At 42.2% G+C, this 25,092-nt stretch overlaps 1 protein-coding gene across 1 annotated transcript in view; it reads left to right on the forward strand.

Annotated features, from left to right (window-relative positions):
- Positions 1-25,092, forward strand: part of ABCC4 (ATP binding cassette subfamily C member 4 (PEL blood group)) — a 212,260-nt gene that overhangs the window by 121,329 nt on the left and 65,839 nt on the right. Inside the window, exons 21-25 of the mRNA XM_014590934.2 lie at positions 2,621-2,740; positions 4,112-4,222; positions 5,439-5,539; positions 7,049-7,240; positions 17,294-17,449. Of these exons, the coding sequence (XP_014446420.1) occupies positions 2,621-2,740; positions 4,112-4,222; positions 5,439-5,539; positions 7,049-7,240; positions 17,294-17,449 (680 nt within the window). The remainder of the gene's footprint in view (positions 1-2,620; positions 2,741-4,111; positions 4,223-5,438; positions 5,540-7,048; positions 7,241-17,293; positions 17,450-25,092) is intronic.

A 25,092-nucleotide genomic window follows, 5' to 3' on the forward strand; every position in this document is an offset into this window, starting at 1 on the left:
CCCCATCGAGGGATGTTTTCTCCCTCTCCCTCTCTGTCTATCTCTCTTTGGCAAGCGCACGTATCCTCTGACAATGAAAAAAATAAACAAAGAAAGGAAGCTAAAGTAACTCTGCACAGGTTGCTCGGTGTATTGATGGGAGACAGTAGCGCGAAGCCAGAGTTAGACCACATGCATACACCGGGGTGGCTAGGACCACCACAGAGCTGCTTAAAGCTTTTTGCCCAAACTAGAGGTAAGAGGAAGTGTTACTTCATTCCCTGGTTGGAAAATGTGTATTTAGAGATGGTTTAGATTCACAATATCCCTGGAGAGGGCCCCTCAGAGTTAGTGTTCCCATTAGATATCCTAATCAGAAAGAGCCTTAAGAAGAAGTCAGTGGACCAGAGATTGGGTTCCCCTTCTGGCCTGGGACATCCCACCTCTCTGAAGCCCAGGGTCTCCTGCTGGGAACTGCTCCCTCCTTGCCATGGTACTGTGGCTTCTGACTTCCAAGGAGGCTGCATCTCGGCACACTTGTCTTCCGTCTGAACAGGTGCACTGCCCTCTCTGAGGGGTACCAGGATGATGGGCTCAGGAGTCAGCCCTAGAAAAGCCTCCCTTCATTCTGTCCCCTGGCCCCCCGACCCTGCAACCATCATTCTATAAAATATACGCAGCCTTCAATCAAAGAAATTAAGTGTGATGTGGTGGTTAAAGTGGCTGAACTAACTAGCCAGCTGTATGGTTTGAGTCCCAGAATCAGCAGCTTGAGAAATGTACCTAGCGCATGTATGTGCATGCCCAAAATCCCAAAAAGGAGGCGAATTTGAGTAAAAGAGATTTCAGCATGACCACGCCCCATGGATTTGCTTTCTCATTTTCCCTTTCTTGCTCTGTCTGTCTCCGGGGCACATAAGCACCCTCTGGAAACATTTTTAAATATATGTGATCTTCTCCCAAATATATCTCTTCTCTAAGAGATGCACAGATCACGTGATATGAAAGTATTTCCTGCTTATAAAGCACAAGTTATTCATCCTAGGCCAGAATATTAAAGACAGGGTGCTAGGTCACATGCTCGCTGTGCGCCCTAACCCAGCACTTCCTTGTTTACAGTGGAGAATGGAAACTGGGGGGTGGGGTGGGGGGAGAAGCTTCCCTGGCTGGCAGCAGACAGCCCCGTATTCCCCAGGTGCAGGAGCTAGGCCCTGTGGTCGTAGTATAGTGCGCTGGAAACAGATGGCCTATCACGGAACATCAGTTCCAACCCAAAGTGAAGTACACAAGGGAGAATGAACTGTCCCAGCCATGGTGGCTCATAGGTAGTGTGGGAGGCTGGAAGCCGCATGGGACGCTCGGCTTTGTTTACTGGGCCAATCTGAACATGGTTCTTGTACATTCTTGCAATCCTAGCAAATATAGAGACCAGAGCAGAAAGATGTGGTATAATGAGACCCTGACAAAAAGTAACTCTGTCACTGCCCTTCTTTAAAATAAAGATAAAGAAAGAGGGGGGAGACAGAGAGAGAATTAAGTTTTTCCAATGCTTTAAAGTTGACAGAGTCACCAAGACCACAGTTTAACTCTAAAAAGGGCAGTGGCACATGCCACAGTGGCCTTCAGACATCAGGATGAGTTTCCAGCAGGGCAGTTATGAAAACACCCATGAGGGAGCCAGCAGGTGGTGTGGTGGTTAAGGGGCTGGATTTCCACATGGCTGACCACAGTTTGAGTCCAGGACCCAGCAGTTTGAGAATCACACCGTGTGTGCGTGCGTGTGTGTGTGTGTGTGTGTGTGTGTGTGTGTGTAAAGAATCTCAAGACAAGAATGTAGTGTGGTCATCCCCCTTGGGGAGGGAAGGTGATTTCTTACTCTTTCTCTCTGTCTCTCTCTGGCAAGTGCATGGTCCCTGTGGCAAAAACCTTAAAAATGAAATAAATATTGATAATCCACAAGGCTCCTGGAGCTGAAGTCAAGACCATTCAAAGTTTTCTTGGCTAGGCAGCTCGCATATACCCAGGGACAGCATGACACCTAGGAGCATGGTGACCATAAAGGAGTCTTTCTGCACAGTTAGATCCTCCAGCATACAGTGAGGTGCCAGTCTATCCACTCAGCTGACTTATCAGGAATGTCCTCTGCTAGGCACTAGTCTCGTTACTGGAATACGATGTCTGTATCCTGGCCCCAGAGTCATTAGTAATGGATGGTGAGGGACAGACAGAGGAGCAGCTATGTCCAGTTCATCGTTGGAGTGCTCCATCAGAGTTCCCTTTTTAAATATGCTCTTGGTTCAAAAGTCATTAAAAAACAATTTCTACCTCAAGAGATGTCAGAGAAGAGTATGGAGGGGAGGACCTTTGCGGGATGAGATAACAAAAGTAAATCATAAGTAGGATTGAGTTTGGCCAAAGTCAAGATCCAAGCAGATCCTCAGAGTTAGCTGGGTTTGACTGGAGGTTAAGGGTGGACATGCAGAGTCCTTCCCAGACCATCTGGGTGGACCATTTCCTCCCTAGCATCTGCATGTTTACTGACCACATGCTGTTTAGTGACCAGAGAGCAAGAGAGGCAGCTGGTTTGCTTGCATCCAACATCACTAAATGTTTTGCTTTTTGTCTGTCTCTATTTATCCAGCGCGAAGTCCAGTATTTTCCCACCTATCATCTTCGCTCCAGGGACTTTGGACCATCCGAGCTTACAAAGCTGAGGAGAGGTTTCAGGAACTGTTTGATGCCCACCAGGATTTACATTCAGGTCTGTGCATTTCTGGAATGGTGTGGAAGGGGCGATCTGCCCTTGCTCAGGCTTGACCTCCCTCGCCAGATGACCCTGTAGCCAGCACCTCTCCCTTCCTTCCTGTGGGCCCAGCCCATGCCCTGCTGTCACATTTCTTCCTCTCCTTTCCTTTCCTCTTGGCTTGTAAACCCTTTCAGAATCCCCTCTGTACTCCCTCTGCCCCACCTATACACACACACACACACTCACACATGGGCACACACATGCACCAGGGTCCGCAAGCTTTCTGTGCAAAGGCCACCTAGTACATGCTTAGGCCTTGTATGTGCCATGTGGTCTCTGCTGCAACTTCTCACCTTTGCTATTGTAGCAGGAATACGGGCTTACATAGCGTAAAGTGCCGTGGCTGTGTGTCAATAAAACTTTATTTACAAAAACAGTTGAGGGCTGTTCATGACCCATGGGTCTAGTTGGCCGACCCTTCTTGCTTCTGAGCATCCAGGGTGAACAAGTCACAGAACAAGTCAATTTCTTGATTATCAGATTTGCCACCCATATAATGTGCTTTGTTCTTTGTATCAGTGAAGCGTTTCATTTGAAGTTACAGAATTTACTCTAAATCTACAAAACTCTGGCATGTCTTTCCCACCTTTATTGTATTTTAATAATTAAGCAGCATTTTTAAGAACCTCATGCAGGAGGCCAGCAGGTGGGTTAGTGGTTAAGGTGCTGGTCTCCCATGTGGCCAACCATAGCATAAGCCCTGGATCCGGCAGCTTGAAACACTCTGGGCACATGCACATGCATGCCCAAAATCCTGAGAGAAGGGACCGATTCTTTTAATTTCTCTCTTTTTGTCTCTGTCTCTCCACTGAGCATGTACTCTATAGCAAAAACCCCTCCCCTCCCCCCCAAAAAAAAAAACAAAAACCCTCATGCAAATCCTTTTAGTGAAGTGGTCATTTAGATACGGTCCCCTAATCCATATCCACAGTTCACAGGGCTCTTGGCTAAGTACAAAAGGTGCTGGAAATAAATTAGGAGCTGCATTTCTGTTGTCAGAGAACTGGGGACAGTCAACCACGTGAGCAGCTTCAGGTCCAGCTCTGCAGAGAGAAAATGCACTTTCGAGGCCAGTTTTCTGTCTTCTTTAATATGACCATAATTCTGTTTCTAACCTTCGGTTGCATGTTTCACTGCCGCCTGCCCCTGTGTGTACCTCATTGTTCTGTATTCAGCCCTGGACTCTTCAGATTCCTTGGCTGTGCGATTTTGCTGTCCTATTCTGTGTAAAAATCTGTAGCTCAGAGAAACACTTCTCTCCTGCTCAATGCAATTAACATGGCTTTTGTACTTATTCATCATCCCGGTTATGGTGCTCAAATCCAGAGGCTTGGTTCTTGTTTTTGACAACGTCCCGATGGTTCGCCGTGCGTCTGGATGCCATCTGTGCTATCTTTGTCATCGTTGTTGCCTTTGGGTCCCTGATTCTGGCAAAAAGTAAGTACAGATGTGAATAAGTATTCATGGTATGAATGTAATTTATAGCTGTGTTTACAATTATTAAATTAAACTCTTGCCACCTTGTCTAATATTATACACTGTTTGGTTCTAATGAAGTATATTCAAGCATTACAGTGTGTCAAGTTGGATTGGCTTAGCAGCGTAACCCATTTAGAGGAATCATTTGGGCCTCAGCGGACTCTTCTGATCTTTCAGTCGGTCGGGGTCTGCACAAATAACATTCTGAGCATTCTCAGTAGTGTCTTGTGGTTGCGATGAGAGAACCAAGTTTACTAGTAAGCATCGTTTAGTCCAGCCTAGGGCAGTAGCTTTCAGCTTTCAGACTCTTTGAATCTCTTAGTTGTGGTTATCTCTGCACTAGATTGAGAAAGATTCCAACAGGGAAGATTATTATCATTCTTGCCAAAGGGTACCAGACTAACAGGTGTTGGCAAGCATGGTGTGAATTCACCATTCTTAACTCTGAGTTACAGTAGTTAATAAGGGGTGAACAGGGGCCAGCAGATGGCATGGTGGTTAAGAGCACTGGATTCCCACCTGGCTGACCATGATTTGACTCCCAACCTGAATGCTTTCTTTCTCACTTTCTCTCTCTCTCTTGCTCGCTCTGTGTCTCTCTTGTTAAAGTATGTATGCATGTATGTATGCATGTTTCTATGTATAAATAAATAAATAACATTAAATAAAATAATTCTTTAAAAAATATAATGGGATGAGAAATAGTACTTCAGTCTCAAAGTCCTGGCTCTTCGAACCTGTCTTCTCATCTTTAGCCGTTTCCGATTGTAGCTGCTCTGGACCTAGAAAGTGGAATTATATTGATTTGTCAGAGAAGTCATCACTCATTTTTGCATAGAAACAATACGTTCTGACTTTTCCGACAACACAATATAATTAATAGGCTTTGAAACCATAATGATGCATATTCAAATAATGACATCATTCCTCCCATATAACCACTTTTCAAATGTAAGTTGATCCTGGTGGGATTAATAAACTCCTTTAATTATCATTCTGAATCCATAATTTTTTTATGTCATGATCTTATTCAAAAGATGGTAAATATAGAACCTTTAATATCATTATGTGCAAATTGTTTAAATGTCATGATGGGATCCTCTTGGCATCGTGACAGAGGAGCCCGGCATAGGTGTGAAAGGAAACTGACATCGCCTTCCTTCTCCTCATTTAGCTTTGGACGCCGGACAGGTGGGCTTGGCGTTATCCTACGCACTGACGCTCATGGGCATGTTCCAGTGGTCCGTTAGACAGAGCGCCGAAGTCGAGAATATGGTAATGTTTATCTTAATGTTCTTAGCTTTTTAAAAGTCTCCTCACCATTAAATGGCATAAAAGCAATTCTTATGGAAAATGGTAAAACTGTTATTTTTACATCCTAGCTAACAGAGTTTTTTAAGATCCTTCCTCCATCTGTTTAAAGTTAATGTAAAGTAAAATATATACATCTTTTTCTCAGTCTTATGTATGCCGTGTCAGCAGGTTTTGTATTCATCAGAAGCTGTCTTCAAATGTAATACATGTCTCTGTAGGAGGGAGCTTCTGAAATACTAGAGAGGATATAAACTAATTTTTTAGAGGCCTGTTTATTTTTGTTTCTTAATGGTTAATTCCTCATTGATGGTAAAAGAAGAATTTAGTATTTTGAGGTAGGTTGTTTGTTGAATTAATAGATCTCCCCCCATCCCCACTCCCAATTTTAGGATTCATTCTCTCTTTTTTTTTTGGAGAGATTTTTGCTATAGGGCGCGTGCGCTCACCAGACAGACAGAGAGAGACAGACAGAAAGCGAGAAATCACCCCCCAGGGAGGATGGTCATGCCGCAATCCCTTCTCCTCCATTCTCCTCTCGGGATCTTGGGCACGCACGCACATGCGCCCGGCGTGAGTTTTAAGCCCCGGGTCCGGGACACGAACTGCGGTTGACTACATGGGAGTCCAGCGACATAGACATTAGGCTAACTGCTGGTTCCCAGGATTCATTCTCTTGTGTGTTGAATTTGCTGGTGTTCCTTCCTGCTAGGGTAAGCCCTTTCTTGGAATGTGGTAGTCAAAGGTATCAGGTTCTGCTTGTTTAAGAGGGATTAAATAATATATGAATTATTTCCTTTTAAAAAATATTTGCACTTTCTCTTAAAAGAAAAAAAACAATGAACAAAACCTTTTAATTTTGCTCTTTTCATAGAACGGAAGATGACCCAATGCAGTGAGGTTAATCACTGTGTAAGGGCCTATAGCAGATTATTGATGAGCAGACATAAGTATTCTTTTCCTTTGCAAAATTCTCTTCCTCTTTACCTACATGGGAAAAGACAAATACATATAATATTAGCATTCATTTCTCTAATTCTTTTAGTATAATGTTGAAGGAAGTAGCGTAAACAGAGGACTTAGTTGCATGGTGAACAGGTTGATGTGGTAAGTCATCAAAAGTCCTCAACAGTCTCCTGCTTCTCTCCTGTGAGTGAGACCCTCCTTGGTTTTTTTAGAGAGATTTTTGCTATAGAACATGTGCACTCACCAGCGAGGCAGAAGACGAGAAATCACCCTCTCCCCCCCTGCCAACCCCACCCCCAGTGGGGATGGCCACACCACAATCTCTTCTCCAATCTCCTCTCAGGATTTTGGGTACACATGCACACCGTCTGGCATGAGTTTGAAGCCACCAGGTCCGGGACTCAGACTGTGGTCGACCATGTGGGAGGCAGGGATGTAACCATTATGCCATCTGCTGGCCCCAAGACCCTCTCTTTTTAACCTATGTGAATGCCCCATCTCTTTTAGATGATTTCAGTCGAAAGGGTGATTGAATATACAAACCTGGAAAAAGAAGCACCTTGGGAATACCAGAAACGCCCGCCGCCAGCCTGGCCCCAGGAAGGCGTGATCGTCTTTGATAATGTGAACTTCATGTACAGTTTAGATGGTCCTCTGGTACTGAAACACCTGACAGCACTCATTAAGTCAAGAGAAAAGGTTGGTTTAAGCCCTTTTGCTTCTTTAAAACTAAAGCTAAAGATCTAGTGCTGCATCTACTCATTGGCTTCCTCATGGATGTGTCAAGGGGACTTCTTGTTCCTCTGTGGATGCAGATTAGATCGGCAATGGTGTTGGCGAATCTTTCTTGGAAACTGCCCAGAAAGTGGATTCCAACATTTCTTTCTTCATGCTGTGAGCTACTTACTGGTGGTTTATGATCCCTGGGCCCCAGGGCTGGAACGTAACCTGATCCAGGAGACTGCGTTCGACATCTTACTATTCATACCCACATCTAGGAAGTCAACTCTGGTTCCCCATAACCCCGGCTCCTCTATCTCGTTCCTGTGGATTCTCCTTCCCTCACTCCCTATTATTTATCGAAATCTCTTCCTCCCCGTGCTGCTGCTTGTCTACCAGCGATAGCCGCCTTCGCCTTCCTCCTCCTGCTCCTCTTCCTCCACATGTTGACCCTTTCCATCGTCTTCCTTGCCTCCTTCCAGTCTGTCCTTCACTTTGGCTCCCCTGCCTCTCCTCCACCCTCTACAGACTGCTTTTTCTGAAACACAGTTCCCATCCTCACTTGGCTCCTCGCTAGCTCCTGGCCCGGGCAAGCTGCTGCTGCATCTGTGGCCAGGCCCCAGCCTGCTCCAGCAGGTGGTGTGTGGCAGCCTCTCAGCTGCCAGGGAAGAGCCTGGAATCAAAACCCATCAGGTCGGAAGCTGGATGCAATGAAAGGGCCCAGAAACTTAATCAAAGTCAATGAAAGGGAAACCAATGGGTCTTGAGAAACAGTGGAGAGGCTTGTGGGCGAATTCTACCAAGCATCAGTGTCCGCCAGCAGTGTCTCCTGCACACCTGGCCTGTGACCTCCTGCCAGGGCTAGGGCAAGCTCTTGGATGGAGTAAACCAGAACAAACCAAACTAATGACGCTCTCCCTGACCTGCACCTTCAGTCTTGGCTCCCAACATGGACATGTACCCCCTACATGCAGGTCGCTCCCCATCCTCCCAGGGCATGTGCCCCCCTCCCCCCTTTCAGCATGCACCTATGACCCCTCCACCTCAGATGCCCTTCTCTGTCATCAGCTGGCTGGTAAAAGTCTCAATTTTATAATCAGTTCAAACATCTCTTTCTCTGCAAATCTCTCTATATTTCTATATCCTCTTATAGATTATTTTAAGATAGCATTTTTGGATACACCCAAATTTATAACAGCATTATTCCCAGTAGCCAAAGGTGGATATAAGTGTCCGCCTGTGAACTCCTGGATAACAAAATGCAGCATCTTCTTACGAAAGCATGGTATTTACCCTCAAAATGGAGGGAAATCCTGACTCCTGCTGTAGCCTGGTGAGACTTGAGGGCATTATGCGGAGTGAGATACGCCAGACACTAAAGGATTATACTCTGATTCATTCTCCTTTTATGAAGTACCTAGAATGGTCAAATTTTACAGACAAATAGACTAGAGGTTTCCAGCTGTTGGGAGATGGGGAGAACGGGGAGCTGTTTAATGGGTACAGAGTTTCAGTTTTACAAGATGAAAGGAGTTCTGGAGAGGGATGGTGGAGAGAATGAGTAATTCAGTAGAGTGAATATAATTAATACCTCTGAGCTGTCCAGTTAAAATGGTAGAGGTGATAGATTTTCCTCATTCTACCACAAGTTTTTAAGATGAATAAATTTTTTTTTTTTTTGTATTTTTACCTCAATTATCAAAATGGAGGGAAATCCTGACTCCTGCTGTAGCCTGGTGAGACTTGAGGGCATTATGCGGAGTGAGATACGCCAGACACTAAAGGATTATACTCTGATTCATTCTCCTTTTATGAAGTACCTAGAATGGTCAAATTTTACAGACAAATAGACTAGAGGTTTCCAGCTGTTGGGAGATGGGGAGAACGGGGAGCTGTTTAATGGGTACAGAGTTTCAGTTTTACAAGATGAAAGGAGTTCTGGAGAGGGATGGTGGAGAGAATGAGTAATTCAGTAGAGTGAATATAATTAATACCTCTGAGCTGTCCAGTTAAAATGGTAGAGGTGATAGATTTTCCTCATTCTACCACAAGTTTTTAAGATGAATAAATTTTTTTTTTTTTTGTATTTTTACCTCAATTAAGAAAAGAAGATAGGATGATGGCATGATTTGTAATTAAGAGTCTCTTCATAGAACCATGAAGCTTCCTAGGGTCAGGGAACTTGTCATTTTCATCTTTGCTCCTTGGAAAATGGCATCGCAGAAGGGGTGCTGAGGGACAGCCAGCTGTGAGGGTGGGCATGCAGTGCGTAGGTGAGAAGAAGCCTGGAACAAAAGACACAACTCCATGACCTAGATGTAAGTCTTACATACCTTAACAACTCTTTTTATTTCTACTTCTTTTTTTCTATGAGAGAGAGACAGGTACCCCAAGCTCGGTCTTCACGCCACTATCGCCCCAGCCTCGGGGAGCCTGGATTATGGGTACAGGCGTGCCCGTCATGCTCAGTGAGAGCCCAGGATGCAAACCCAGGAGCTTCTCCATGTGTGTCCAGTGGTACTTCCACCAACCCAGGACAGGACCCGCTCCTTTAAACCCTTTCCACCCAGACCCATGCAATAAACTGTGGCTATAACTGAATGAACGATGCCCTGGGGCTGTAAAAGAATAAATGTACAATCTAATGCCGGCCAGATCCCTATGGAATAGCTTTAGGAAGCCCCATGACTCTTCATTATTTGCAGTGTCCTTGTAGGTGTAGAAATGGTGAGGGCCACCGTGCAGGCAGGACATGAGCTTCAGCTCTTAATGAAAGCAGTGTCTTCCAAATTCTGTTCCCAATCGCATGGGAAGGGATGTTTGCTTCTTCTCAAACACCGTGTTCATCAGTCTTACGTTATAAATGTAATTTCTGTTAATTTGCACATGTCTTCAATTTCCCTTGACACCATTAAATACGAATTCTCTACGAAACTCTGTTGAAGGGACCAGCAGTTGGCCTAAAGACTATGTTACTCTACTCCCATATAGTCGACCGCGGTTCGAGTCCCTGACCCGGTGGCTTAAACTCAACGCCTGGCGTGCATGCGTACGTGCTCAAAATCCTGAGAGGAGAATGGAAGAGAAGGGGTTGCTGTGGGGCCATCCCTCCATGAGGGGTGATGTCTCTCTTTCTGTCTCTTTCTCTCTTTCTTTCTTTCGAGCGCACATGCCCTATAGCGAAAACCTCTCAAGAAAACAAAAACAAAACCCAAAAACAAACAAGAAGTAAACTTTTAAGAATTTAGGAAACATTTGTATTGTCTCATCCTAAAAGTTCCAAGTCATAGGTTTATCTGAGATTCAAAAATGCTGACGGTAAATCAAATTTGAAAAGTGAATTGTATAACAGCAATAACTTGACTTTTTTTTTTTTTTTTTTTTTTTGCTATAGGGCACACGTGCTCACCGGAGAGACACAGAGAGGAAAATGAGAAATTACCACTCGGGGGGATGGAAATCATCCCCCAGAGGGGATGGTCACGCTGCAATCCCTTCTCCTACATTGTCCTCTAGGGATCTTGGGCACGCACACACACGCGCCCGGCGTGAGTTTTAAGCCACCGGGTCCAGGATGTGGGAGTCCACCGCGGTCAACTATGTGGGAGTCCAGTGACATAGCCATTATGCTAACTGCTGGCTTCCATAACTTGACTTTTGATGTGTGTCTCAGCCTGTTCACTCTCACCGCTAGCCCTGTTCATGTATTTAGAGACTGTCCCCGGGTAGCAGAGTCAGAAGGTGCTTTCCCTCTTAACTGTGCATGTCCAGGTTTCATCCCTAACTGTCCCCAGCCGCCAGGGTTCCAGGCCAGCCCTTTGGTGTTGGGTCTCATGTGCCGACATAGCAGGATGGCATTTCACTCTCTTTCCATATTTTCCTCTGCTCTGACTCCTGGAAGTTGTAGTAAATAGAAGAGTGTAATGGGTGGTGGGATCACCAGTTGGCATAACAGTTACGTCACTAGACTCCTACCTAGTTGACCATGGTTCAAATCCCAGACCTGGGAGCTGAAACTCATACCAGGTGCGTGTACATGCATGCCCAAGATCCTGAGAGGAGAATGGAAAAGGGATTGTGGTGTGGCCATCTCCCTTGGGGTGTGATTTCTTACTTTCTGTCTTTCTGGACATGCATGTGCCCTGTAGCAAAAAGCTCTCCAACAAAAGAAAAGAGAGAGAGAGAAATGTAATAGGTGTATGCAGGTTTCCAATTCACGGTAGAAACAGCAAGTAAAAAGAAAGATCCCAAATAAGGTAAATAGCACCCCGGGCTTCCTGGTTATTTGGATTCTAAATAAACACTGGCTGCAGTTTCCATAGATGACTTTTTGTCATTGATTTAATCATTTTAGAGAGTACTGGGCCATTTTAAAGTATTTTCTATTTTCTAGCAATAGAGGTAGGTTTGTTTTAGTGTTTTTTTTTTTTTTTTTTTTCCCTTGCTCAGAGCTATTGCTTGGATAATACATTTCCGTAGATGTGTACTAGACCTTGCTATAATGTGCAAAAAGATCAGCTTCCTACATCTTCTCCTTTTTTTACATAATATTTTCCCTGGAAGCCCTCCCTTCGGGCCATGATTGTCACAGTTGTCCTCTAGCCTTCTAATTCTGGCTGCTCAGACTGGTGTCTGGACCTTCTGGAATTTGCTGGAAATTTTGCTGGGCGCTCAGTCCCACTCGGCTCCACAGAGGCAGAATTACATGTGAACGAGACCCCCAGCAGAGTTCTCTCTCCCCCATAAGCATTTTTGATGACTGATAAGCCATGATTTTTAAGAAATTTCCTTTGGCAACTTGATCTTGAGCTCACGAATTATCCCAGCCCCTCTAGTGAGCATAAGTCCTGGGTCGATTACTCCACACTGCAGGTTTTTTCACTTTTATGTTCTACAAATCTTGAATTTGTGTTTTAGGTAGGACATCCATAATGTGAGAAATCCAAAATGCTCCCCAGTCTGAAACTTTCTGAAGTTTCACATGATGCCACAAGTGAAGAGTTCTGTCCTCAATGTGTTGGGTCGCAGTCAAAATGCTGCAAGATTATATTATATAAAATTATCTCTAAGGTGTTTATGGAATGTAAATGAATTTTGTGTTTAGATTTGGGTCTCATCCTCAAGGTATTTCATTAGATAGATATTCCAAAAGTCTGAAATTGGAAACACTTGGTTCTAAGCATCTCAAATAAGGGATTATAAGCTTGAATGACTGAATTATGTGTAATTCCAAGTATATGTATTTATTTGCGTTTTTCCAGTCGAACGTGTCTTTTGTTATAGCCAGTTTCACCCTGTGACCCAACATCCCCTACTGCCACTCTCTGTCCCCAGACCAGACCAAGCTCAGCAATTTCTTTGAGTTTCTGTCCTTATCTTATGGGATCAAAAAATTAGTCTCAATAGGGGCTGGTAGGTGGCATGGTGGTCGGGGGCACTGGACTCCCGCATGGCCTACCATGGTTCAAGTCCAGGACCTGATGGCTTGCACTTTCTCTCGGTTTATTCCTTTCATCTTCTTCTTCTTTTTCCTCCTCTTCTTCTTTTTCCTCCTCTTCTTCTTCTTTCTTCTTCTTCTTCTTCTTTTCTTCTTCTCCTTTTCCTTCTCCTTCTCCTTCTCCTTCTCCTTCTCCTTCTCCTTCTCCTTCTCCTTCTCCTTCTTCTTCTTCTTCTTCTAATTAGTCTCACTGTCCCCAATAGAAAACTGGGTTATCTGGCCTATTTCCTAGGCACCCTGTGGCCAACTTACCTACAGGTTTCTTTCCTAGCCTCTCTGTTGGTAACGGTTTTTCATGTCATCAACTCTAGTCCATTGGACCTTCGGTACCATCTTTTCTTAGAAATGTCAGCTGCTGGTCCCATCAAGCACATCAAACTTACCCATATTCACAGCATGCTTCGAATATCTGGCTGCTCAATCCATATTGTTGATTTCTCCACTGACTTCTGTCCTACTGGACCAAGGGAATATGGTGCCAGGCCATAGAGGTGAGAGAGAGGTCATTGGCAAAATGGATAAAAGGTGTATAGACCTGGGTGTGAGTCCCATTTTGCCACTTAAGGACTTGATTATTTCAGGCAGGTTGATTCCTCTTACTAAGCCACACTCTTCTCTTTTGCAAAATGGAACCTAACCCCTAGGGTTGTGTGACTGAATTGAGATGTGTACAACACCTTGCGTGGAGTCAGTACCTGACCCGAGACATCTGAGGGAGGGTGGAAGATGAACATAACGACCTACAATATGTATGCTTTATCTGCCCCATGAAAATAGAGTTGGCCATTTTCAGTCATATTGCCAGGATTCCTCTGCCATGTCTGTCTTTTCTATCCAACTTATTACATACCCTAGCAATTTGATGTTAGATTTCCCATAAATTTCTCAAACCTGAATTAAATTCTCAACTCTACATACTTCCTGTTTTCATAGGACACCACCTATAGCACAAATCATACAAAGGTGAATCCAATATAGACTCATCCTCTGCATCTACAGTCCAGTAGAGGAAACGAAGGACTAGGTAAATGGCTGCTCTGTAGGACAGAAAGGGGTTACCCATTTTTATGGATGTTTAGAAAAAGACGATACAGCATCTATGAAGGGTGAGAGAAGGTTAGAGAAAGGAATAGGTGGAATATTTTGTGGAATTAGGCATTCAGAACAAACTTCATGACCCATGGTTACGGTTTCAGCTGGTGGAGATGCATGGGAAAGCATTTGGGTGGAGGGACCACCTTGAGCAGATACATGATGCTTTGACCTGATATGAATGAAGAATTAGGCACCTGAGGGATGTAGAGTGAATGAGTACCTAGGTGCACACAGGTTCTTACTTAGAACTCACAGCCACGTGGGAATGCCCGGGAAGCAGATTCACCTAGTTAAGGAAGGAAAAGTCTGTCTTGCAGCAGTATAGTCTGAGGATCAAGTGCACAGGAATCACGAAGCAGGGAGCCAGAAGCTGTTGTGTACTCCCAGCGAGATGGAGCAAGGAAAGTGATTCCACCTTTTGGAATCCAACTAATGGTGATTAAAACAAAATTATAACACTCTGGTTGGTGAGTGTGCAGGGAAATAGGTGGGAGTAGAAATTGGTATCATATTTCTGGAGGGTGGCTTGGCAGTACTTAACAGCCTCCTTTGAAATGTTCCTACCTGTTTCTCAGCAGTTCCACATCTAAGGGTTTATCTTAAGGAAATAATTAAGGTTGTTTGCAAACATTTAGCTTCAAGGATATTTAACATGGTGTTGTTTATAATAGCAAAATACTGGTGATAGCCTAAACCTTTACAAATAGGGGATATGTTAAATGATCATATATGCTATAATATGTGACCATTAAAATAAATATTTTTGGGGGATAGTACATCAAAGCAGATTGTAACAGTATGTTCGTCTTAATCTTGTGTTCTTTAAACAATTTAAAACAGGAAGATTAAACTATTTAAACAAGATTGTAGCTTTAGGAACACACATGCATACACACACACACTCAAGGAAGGAAACACATCAACATGTGAAGTGGGTTCTATGAGATTGCTGGATTACAGCTAGTATTTATTTTCATTCCAAGTTTATCTACATTGATTACACTTAGGAAAAGTGTTTTGTTTTTTAAAAGGTAATGAAGCCTTGCATTATGGTGATGGGTGCAGAAATTAGAGTAGGGGACTTCGTCAAGGAACAGAAGTCAACTCTTCAAGACATGGCACATGCAAAAGTTGGGGACAGCTGTGAGTGAGGTGGACCTTTTGAGCCCAGGGCTTAGGAAAGAAGTTATGAAATGAACATGCAAAGCCAAACACAGCAGCTATTTTGAGTGGGACATGGGGATTCATACTTTTTTCTTAAGTTTATTTTCTTTGTTTATGCATGTAAGAGAAAGCGAGACAGTAGCCCCAACTGGGTTTCAGTGTTGCAGCCCACCCCCACACCCAGGCAGCCCCATTCCCGGGCAAGCTTGTGTCCAGCGTACTCAGAAGTGCTCTGCACTTGCGCTGAGAACAACTTCCTATGTTGACTTGCCTTACAAAGTGTTGATTTTTACCTCTGTTCCAGCTGGCCCCTGGAACACTGGCTTTTGATCATATTGGGTTTAATTTGATAGAAGACCCAAGTATAAATGTCTAACACTCTGATGGGATCATCAGAGACCAACCTTGGCCTGGTGGGGAAAATGGGGGATTGCAATGCAGCTAAAGTAAGACTATCAAAGCATCATTTTGCTGTGGGGAGTGCAAACTTGCTAATGTTGGTGCTATGATTCATAAGCGTTTGTAAAAAGTTAATGGCGACCTGTAAGACTCAGACTATATTTTCATGACCTTGAACTGTAGAGTGAAATAGCCAGTGCCAGGTTTTCTTTGAGTTGCCATTTCCTTATCATCCTTACGTGAAGTTTTGGCCCATAGTCCTGTGGTCAGAGGCAGCCCTCGGTGTCCCCTGCCTTTGAGGGATCCCATCCTGGCCATCTACCAATAACCCACAAAGGTCCAGGTTTGCACAGGTGGGTCAGTTTCCCATAGAGCGGATAGCCTGTGTGTGTTCCCACATTCTCAGTAACAGAGAGTTCGCCTCTGTCCCGCGGTATGGTGAGTTCCATATAAGAACCCTCAAAACACACATAATGCATATGTGTGTATACCCTAGGACATCCCTATATACAGAAAGTAGCCCATCTAAAAATTTAAATTGGGACTTACCATGTGTTAGAAAATGGCTACAAAGATTCTTTACACCAGATAAAGCCACTTTTCCATTTAACCTCTATGAAGATAAGTTCTGTTTTGAAACGCATTATTGATTTTACAGATTTTGTTTTAAGCATGTGGAGGTACTCCAGTGAGGTAATAGGTGACATTCTGAGCATATAACCAGTGAACAGTAAAGCAGTAAAGTTCCCCTCCATGTGAACTCAGTTTTTTATATTTACTAAATTAATTTATAATTGATTGAAGACTGTGTTTAGGCTCTTCGTTGATTCCAGGTTCTTTACTAGGGATGATTTCATCCTTGGGAAGCGCCTACCTGCGAATTCACAGGTGGAGAAGCTCAATGGTAAAAAGACCAGTTTCTGCATACAGGTTGAACTGCACGCATTTCGGATAGCTGGTTTTTACAATATGGTTTCATTCCTGACCAGCATTTTACCTGCATTATATTTATTCTTTGATCCTATTGTTGGTATACTTAATTTCGCTCCACTTTGGCTTTAATAAGAGAAATGATACTCAACATGAATCTTTCCTAAGGGCTAATCGTAAGTATTAATTGGTTTGTAAAAGGCCTTTTGAACTGCTCAGATGAAAGGCCCATATAAAGAACAAGTGTTATTTGTGTTGTTGTTGTTGGTCTCATTTTGTTTGTTTTGGCTACTAGTTACTGTCTTTTAAGATACAGAACCTGCGTTTTAAAGTGTTGGGAAGATACTTCTTTTCGAGACAGAACATTACCAGATATTTAATACCAAGAAATAATTTTGTTTCTCTGCCAAAGGATAATACATCTTAAATGACAAAACTCTGAAAAAATGAATATTGGTTTATGTATAGCACTTCTGGCTGGAATTAACATCTTTATGAAATTTTCCAAGAAATTCTCATGGTTCAGAACACCTAGACTTAGAATAAAGCCAGTTTGAAAGATGACTTCTCATCAGCTAAGAGGGCTGCTGGCTTTTCACTGCCAGTAGACTGATTGCTAATTTGAATTCTTCTTTAGGCCAGTGGCTCTCACCCAGGGGTAGTGTTGCTCCCCAGGGGACAGTTGTCAGTGTGTACTATTTCAGGTGTCATAATTGGGGGAGGGCTACTGGCATCTGACGGTGCGAGTAAATAGCCCATAATCAACAGGGCAGGCCCCTCACGATGAAGACCTGTCTAGTCCAAGATGTCACCATGCTCATGTCGAGAAACTCTGTTAGACTACCCTCAGCGTAAACTCCTTCATCCATCTTCAAACACAAAAGTTATTTCTTAGGTTTATTGCATGTTGCTGCTTTCATTCCCCCCTTTTCTCCCTTTCTCTACAGGTTGGCATTGTGGGAAGGACAGGAGCTGGAAAGAGTTCCCTCATTGCAGCCCTTTTTAGATTGTCAGAACCCCAAGGTAAAATTTGGATTGATAAGATCTTGACAACTGAAATTGGACTTCATGATTTAAGGAAGAAAATGTCAATCATTCCTCAGGTATGCAAGTCAGAGCATTCTCAGCTATTCCTTTTATAAGGACTCTTGTATTTAATTGCTCTTAATTTTATTGCTTTTTTAAAAAAATAGATAAAAGGATTGGTCCTTTCCCCCCAATATGACATATTTCTAACACTAGGTTTTTTCATCACATTCCATTGTTTGTTCACTGTGTGTGTGTGTGTGTGTGTACGCGTGTGCTTAATAAAAACTTACCCACATAGGTTTTTGGACTCAGACTTCCCTGAGTGCCACAGTTTTCTCCAATGATAACCATGTAATTCTGAGATCAGAATGATAAATGGTTCGTTTAGCACTGGAGAGGTTTCTACAGGGGAACATGGCTTTTAAGTGTCTTAATGGTAAGATTTTGCTGTAGGAAATAAAAGTCCATTTTCAATGGTGTGTATCTCCATGGGGAATTTTTTGTGGGGGTGTGAAAATTACAGAGCTTATAGAGGCTTTGGGACTTTGAGAATCTAGTCATTAGTAAGTGATTTTAACCAGGGAGGCAGTAGAGAATAGTGAGAAAGAATAAGGGAAAAGGAATTCCACTTCTCTGAACTTTAGTTTTATTTCCTAACACGGCAACTAATAGTACCACTTCTGAGGACCGTGGTGAGGGCTAACTATGTCTGTTCCTATAGATGCTTCACGAAGACCCAAGGTGTGGTTACTATGATAATAGAGAGGGTCGGGTTGGCATCTCTTCATTGGCGTAGATTCTGTTTTCTTGTCTTCTGTTTTCTCAGTAGAAGTGTGATTTTCAGGCAGTGTTCTTAAGATGGGATTACATGCACAATAGAATTCCTCGTCATTACTTTTGGTTCATCCATTCAGTGTAAAGTCAGAAAGTATTTATTGAGCAATTATTCTTGCCCAGGTAGATAGCCCAGGGCCAGGTAGACTCTGTACCCACCAAGTCAAGGCTTCACAGCTTCCATTCTACCTCTTCTTTGATATTCCCACTTCTTCAACTCCAGAGATGGTTGTCTCTACCTTGGGTTTGTTGTTTATACAATTCTGCAATCCTCTGGACATCAAGGAGCACTTGCGCACTTGAGAAATAGAGAGAGAAGGTAAGAGAGAAATGAGAAAATACAGAGAGAAGGTAAGCGAGAAAGAGCCAGACACATGTGCTTTCTAGGCACTGGGATATCAACAGCTAGTGATGTTTATTAGGAATCAGACACATGATATACTGCAAGGCAGAGAAAGTGAATCTTTATCTTAAGAGAGTCAGCTATTGCCACCTATCATTGGCCTCTATAATAATTGGAATTTGTCTTAAGTAATTTTGCAATCAAGACCTCTCTTTGAAAACCACTGTGAGATGACACCTGACACCCACTTTTGTGACATCTGAAAAAGAAAATACTCAGTGTTAGAGAAGATGTGGAGAAAGTGGAACCGTGTGCACTGTTCGTATGAATGTGAAATGGCGCAGGTACTGTGGAAACTAGGATGGAGGTTGCTTGGAAAGTGAAAAGACTTATCTTATGCGCCAATAACTCCATTTTTGAGTATAAACCCAGAAGAATTGAAAACAGTCTCAAAGAAACTTGTACCCTCATGTTTATTTGCAGCATACTTCACAATAGCCAAAGGTGTAATGAGTCTAAGTGTTCATTGGTGGACAAATTCATAGGCAAAGCCTTGAAAAGGGAGGAAGGCCCTCCCTGCAGCCTGATGGTGAAGGGAAGTCCACATTGTTTACCAAGTTTGAATTTTACCCTGGAAGCATGAAAAACAATCTGGGCATGTGTACCTGCATCCCTGAAACTGACAGGACAGAAAAATGGAGCAGGAAGGATTGTAGCATGACCACACTCCATTGGAGTGCATTTTTCCTCCCCTCTGTCTGTCTGTCTCTGGTCAGCACACATGCCCTCTGGCAAATTTAATTAATTAATTAATAAAAAGGAAGGAAGTTCTGGCCAGCAGGCGGCATGGTGGTTGGGGTACTGGACTTCCATGTCATGTGGCCGACTGTAGTTTGAGTCCTGGATCTGGCAACTTGATTTCTTTCTTTCTTTTTTTTAATTATTGTCATCATAATCTTGTTTATATTACATTGAATTGCATGTAACTTTACAGTGTATTACATTGCTTTTTCCATGGAAATGCCATGCATGTCAGTCAATACAGAGACATTAAACTCCCCACTTCATCATTCAATATCTTTTCATTATTTTCCTGATCATTATTATTATTCCAATTATTTTTTTTAAACAATCACTGTTTCTCATTTTGCTTGTAAAAAGACATAACCCATCGTGAAATATTTATCAGACCAATCCAGTTGAGAGTACTATACACATCATCATCAACATGTGGCAACTTGATTTCTCACTTTCCCTTTCTTTCTCTCTCTGGTCACATTTTTTAAAAAGATAATAATAACAAATAAAATCAAGTAATTCTTTGAAAACTAATTTAAAAAAAGAAGTAAAATTCTAACGTGCTAGTGTGGATGAACCTAAAGACATTATGCTGAGTGACAAAAAGCCAGTCACAAAAAGACAAAGACCAAAGGGTTCCACTGGCACAAGGTGCCTAGAGAGTGAAATCCATGGAGACTGTGTAGGATGGTGGTCACTGGAGGCTGAGGAAAGACAGGCACAGAGCTTTACACAGGTCCTGTCTCCTGGGTGTGGAGTTTCAGTTTTGTAAGATCAGAAAAGTCCCGTGACTGGGCACTGGCGATGGTGATAAAACGGTGTGGCTGTACTTAATATCACGGAACTGGGTACTTACAGATAGTTACCGTGGTGACTTTCATGTAACGTGTATTTTACCATTACGTTTATACATTTTTTTTAAAAAAAGATAACCCTTTCAGGAGAAATAGGAAGACATTTTTAGTCTATAAGATTTCATCTGGCTATCAGAAGCATGACTTACAGTAGAAAATGAGATTAAATTCCCAAGTGTTCTGTTTTGGTCGTACTTATCTCAGAAATGGGCCAAATGAGATTTACTTAGCAGAGATAACGGGCATGTCTGGAACGTACTTTCATTTCCTTGGATGAAAGGATCTAGAAACGTGCCCTGCATTACTTTTAATGCTTCTTAATAAGAAATGGTTGTACGCTTGTGTACATAAAAGAACTCTAAATAAAGAAGTAAGGTTAGATGATTCTTGGCTCTCCTAGTAATGTTTTGGAAGCACATCTGAGCAAAGACTAAATATACCTTGACATCAGCAGGTTTTGGTTCTGTTCCATAGGTTTCCACCCTACTTTTGAGCAAACGTTCTATGTATATCCTCTGGAGAGTGCGCTTACAAAACAGTGCTTTGTATCCATGTCAATCATCATCACAAAGCATTATAAACACAGAGCCTGTATTTTTTTTAACTTTTTTTTTTTTATTGCTACAGGGCATATGTGCTCACCAGAAAGAGAGAGACAGAGAACGCAACTATCAATGAGGTGTGGTCATGCCACAATCTCCCTTCCTCCATTTGTTCATCTCTCTGGGATTTGGGACACGCTTGCTCATATGCCTGGCATGTCTTCAGGCTGCTGAGATATAAACTGCGGTCAGCCATGTAGGACCCAGTGCCCTTAACTACCATGGGGCAGGCCCATGTATTTTTTTTAAACTTCGTAAACCTTTGTCTCCAAGGCATAATATTTCTTGTAAAAGAAACAGTCTAGAGACTGTATAAAGGAGAAAGGGTCCCAGGAAAATATTCAGGAGTTAGTCTGGGATAGAATCTTCCAGAACAGACACCATGACCAGTAATTACTGCATCACAGACTTGTCCAGAAAATTGAATTGGTTGAGGAAATGTTTGCGACCCTGTATCTGGATCTTAGGAATGCTCAATAAATAGTAATAACTTGCTATATTTTTAAAAGAGATTTCTTGGGACCAGCAGGTGGTGCAATAGCTATATCATTGGACTCCCACAGCTGACTGCAGTTCAAGTCCCAGACCCGGTGGCTTAAAACTTACGCCAGGCACATGTGTGCCTACTCAAAATCCCAAGAGGAAAATAGAGAAAGGATTGCAGCATGGTCATTCCCCCCGCCCCGGGGATGGGGGGGTGATTTCTTGCTTTCTGTCTCTGTTTCTTTCTGTCTCTCTGGCAAGTGCATGCACCCTATAGCAAAAATCTCTCTTCAAAAATAAAGGAGATTTCTTTGTGTTTTTTTAAAGAATTGTGTGTATGCATGTCCAAAATCCCAACAGGATAGAGAAACAGAGGAGAAAGCATTATGGTGTGATCACACATTGAGGGATGCTTTTTCTCTCTCTAATGAACATGCGTGTTCTCTGGCAAAATTAAAGGAGGAGGAGAAGAATACAACTTAAGTTGTCTTCAGAGCTTGAGGAATAAGCAAAAAGTAAAAATACTTTCTAAATCAGTTCTTTAAACAGAATTAGGTAGTTCAAATGTATGCTTCCTTCAAGATTCCAAGCTGTGGTGGTTAAAGGCACTTTCTGGAGAGATTCTGAATGTTAGAAGTATCTGGATAGTACAGGCTTATCTGAAAGGATCTGGAAAAATGGATTTCAAAACTTTTTTGGATGGATTCTTTACACAGAGAGCCCCTATCCTGTTGGCACAAAGAGAAAGTTTCCAGTTGGAAGAGTCATTCCATGCAAATTCAACATTTATGGTAGCACCCTCAGGGTTGGCTCACATCCACAGGGTGCTTTATCATGATTAAACAAGTTCATTTTTTTGTATTTAATAGATGTTTCTCTTGTGTATCAGACTAAAAGCCCGATATTTTAAAAATAATTCTCTGCTAAAAGTTTTCTGCTATTTTGGTATTTCTATTCCCTGACTAGGTTGAAAAGAAAAGGTTAACAGAACTGTCTTTATTACCTGGTTTCCTTTCTCTCTTATTTTTTTTTTCTTCTTGAGAACAAAACTCACAAACAGAAAAAGGTAGGTATGCTGTTACTAGTAAAGAGATACAATTGGATTCTGGCCTAATGCAGTCAGCTCTTTGTCTCTGCACACTGAAGTCTTCATTAAAGCCCATGGAACTGCTCCCTGAAGCTGGTGACCTTTTTGTATCTAAAGAAGACTTTACACGACTTAAATTCTTTTTCTTTGTGGACGAACAATGTTCTTTTCTTCTAAAAACGGTTGATGATCGGTTCATTCAGAGGCTACAGGATTTCTTTTTTTTTTTTTTTTTAAAGGAGGAGGAGACCACGATTTAAAGTGACTTCAGGTGATTCCCTCATTCTTGAGACAGGGAGACGAGTTGTCTTAATAAAGGTCCTCAGAAATTGAATATGAAATGTAGGTAGTTCTTAGGACAGCAGAAAACGACCGTATTAGCCTCTGTTGAGTATGCATTTTAGGAGAGGAAACTTTCTTGATTTGGGACTGACAGAGAAGAGGGCGAAAGTGTTGTGCTTTCTTTGTTGGTTCCTAACTATTCATACAGTTTTTGTATTCATCTCAGGTCGTTTTAAGTGTCTGAAGGTTAGTGGCTAGAGTTTCTTCATGAGATAATGAGTGACTTGTCTTCCAGTAATAAGTTACACAAAAGGCCTAGTAAGATGGCAGAGTTCAGTCTTGCATCTGTATTGAGGGATTATCAATTTACTGCACTAAATGCTTTAATTCAGAGTGGCCATCTTTGGGTCACCTGCCTCATAGGAACTTGTGTTACATTAGTAATGAAGGAAAAAGTGTTAGAATATGGCATAAAGTATTTTTTAAGTGTGAGCTTTAAACTGTGATGAAAATTGCATGGATACTAATGTGCCATTTAAAATGTTACAGTGAACAAGAGTGTTTGTTTTACCAACTGGCCTGGGCCAACTAGCTAGAGAGGTTAAAATACAACTCTTATTAAATGGAGTTAAATATGTTAGCTTCAGGTAAAATAGACTCAGGTAATAAATTTTCTGTGTATTTACATGAAGGTTGTATGTCCTACCGTAAATCTCTATACCGAAATGTCCTGCCTGCAAGCATTTTTACAACACTTATTTATAAGATTAGTTTACTAACTTTACTACATGGTGGTGGGTACTTGGAATAATAATATGTATCAAAAATAATAATGAATTTGACCCATATCTACTCTTGCACTGTGTTCTACTTACGAGTACTTTTATTACCTTTTGAACATGATATTTTGATTTCTTACTTGGCAAGTGGATGAAAGTGGAACGAATAGAAACCAAAATGAATACCCACACATAAAACAAATTGGCATATGAAAACTGACATTGTTAACAAATTGCCTGCTGGTTTTAAGGAAAAGTATAATTCAGTCACTTAATGTTTTATTAAGTCATTTTCCTTATTCAAGTTTGGATTGAAATTTTACTCATTAATGGGATATATATTCAGCATGTCATAAAAAATTCTTATGTATTAAACTGATTCCTTTTATCGAATGCTGCTAAATAAACATGAGTAATTGCCTCATCTTTCCCTTTCAGTTGACAATCTAGATTTAAGTGGTGACCCGTACTGGTGTTTACATTTAAATTTTGTCTTCTTATGACAGTTGGCAAGGCAATGATTGGTGATAATTAGCAGAACCTCTTCACAGCCCACTGAGGGTCTGGGGTCACTGCTAAAACTCAGTGTGAAGCACCTGTAGACATTGTTCAGGGGCTTAGAGCTAACAGCCAGCTCATGGCCCTGAGAAGAATCTCACTTTAGTCTCTACTCCTTGGAGAGATTTGTCCATTTCAAGGAGTTTCTGAAATGGAAGAAAGTGAGGGAGGTGTCAGGCCAGAGACTTTAATCATGAATTCGGGCATTGGGCTTGAATTACAAATTTCTGTACCTGTCCTTTGGAGCCACTTAAACCACCATTCCCAAACATGCCAATAATGTGAACCTTTTCACACACTTAACAAAGGAAGACAGTCTGCAACTTTGGAGCCAGCACGTAATGTGGTAGTTGAGGTGTTGGACTCCCACGTGGGCAACTGTGGTTCAAGTCCTGGACCTGGTGACTTGCTTTCTCACTTTCCCTTTCTTTCTGTGTGTGTGTGTTTTGGTCAAATAAAAATAACAAATAAAATTAAATAAATAAAAATAATTCTTTAAAAAATAATACATAAGCAAAGCAACTTTCTTATAGATAACTGTAGCTATCATGTCTGTAGAGTATACTTGAAAACCCAGGTGGGCACTTTATCAAACCCTACTAATTTTGTTCCCTGGGCGGAACCTGAAACAAAAGCTTCAGGTACTATAAGCTGTCGTGAAAAAGGAAATGGATCTGTCGTTAATAGAAGCAAAGAGCCCACCTCTCGCTTCTCCAGATGGGCTCAAAGCTGATTCCTTACACTGGCTTCTTTCAGCTCTTTACCACCTCAAACATCCAGCCTCAATGGGGCTCTCAGCTTTGGTCCCTGAATAAAGTACTGCTGTGGTTTAGACCCTTGGAAGGTAGTAGGAGAAGAATCAAAAAAATAGAGCGAGGTCCGGTGTGGTGGTTAAGGTGCTGGACTACCATGTGGGTGACCACGGTTTGAGTGCTGGACCTTGGCAACTTGCTTTCTCGCTTTCCTTTTCTCTATGTGTGTTTCTCTGTGGTCACATTAAAAAATAGAGGAACCAGCAGTTAGCATAATGGCTATGTCGCTGGACTCCCACATAGTTGACCGCAGTTCACGTCCTGGACCCGGTGGCTTAAAACTCA

This window comes from Tupaia chinensis, unplaced genomic scaffold (assembly GCF_000334495.1).
Source record: "Tupaia chinensis unplaced genomic scaffold, TupChi_1.0 Scaffold000503_1, whole genome shotgun sequence".
NCBI lineage: Eukaryota > Metazoa > Chordata > Mammalia > Scandentia > Tupaiidae > Tupaia > Tupaia belangeri.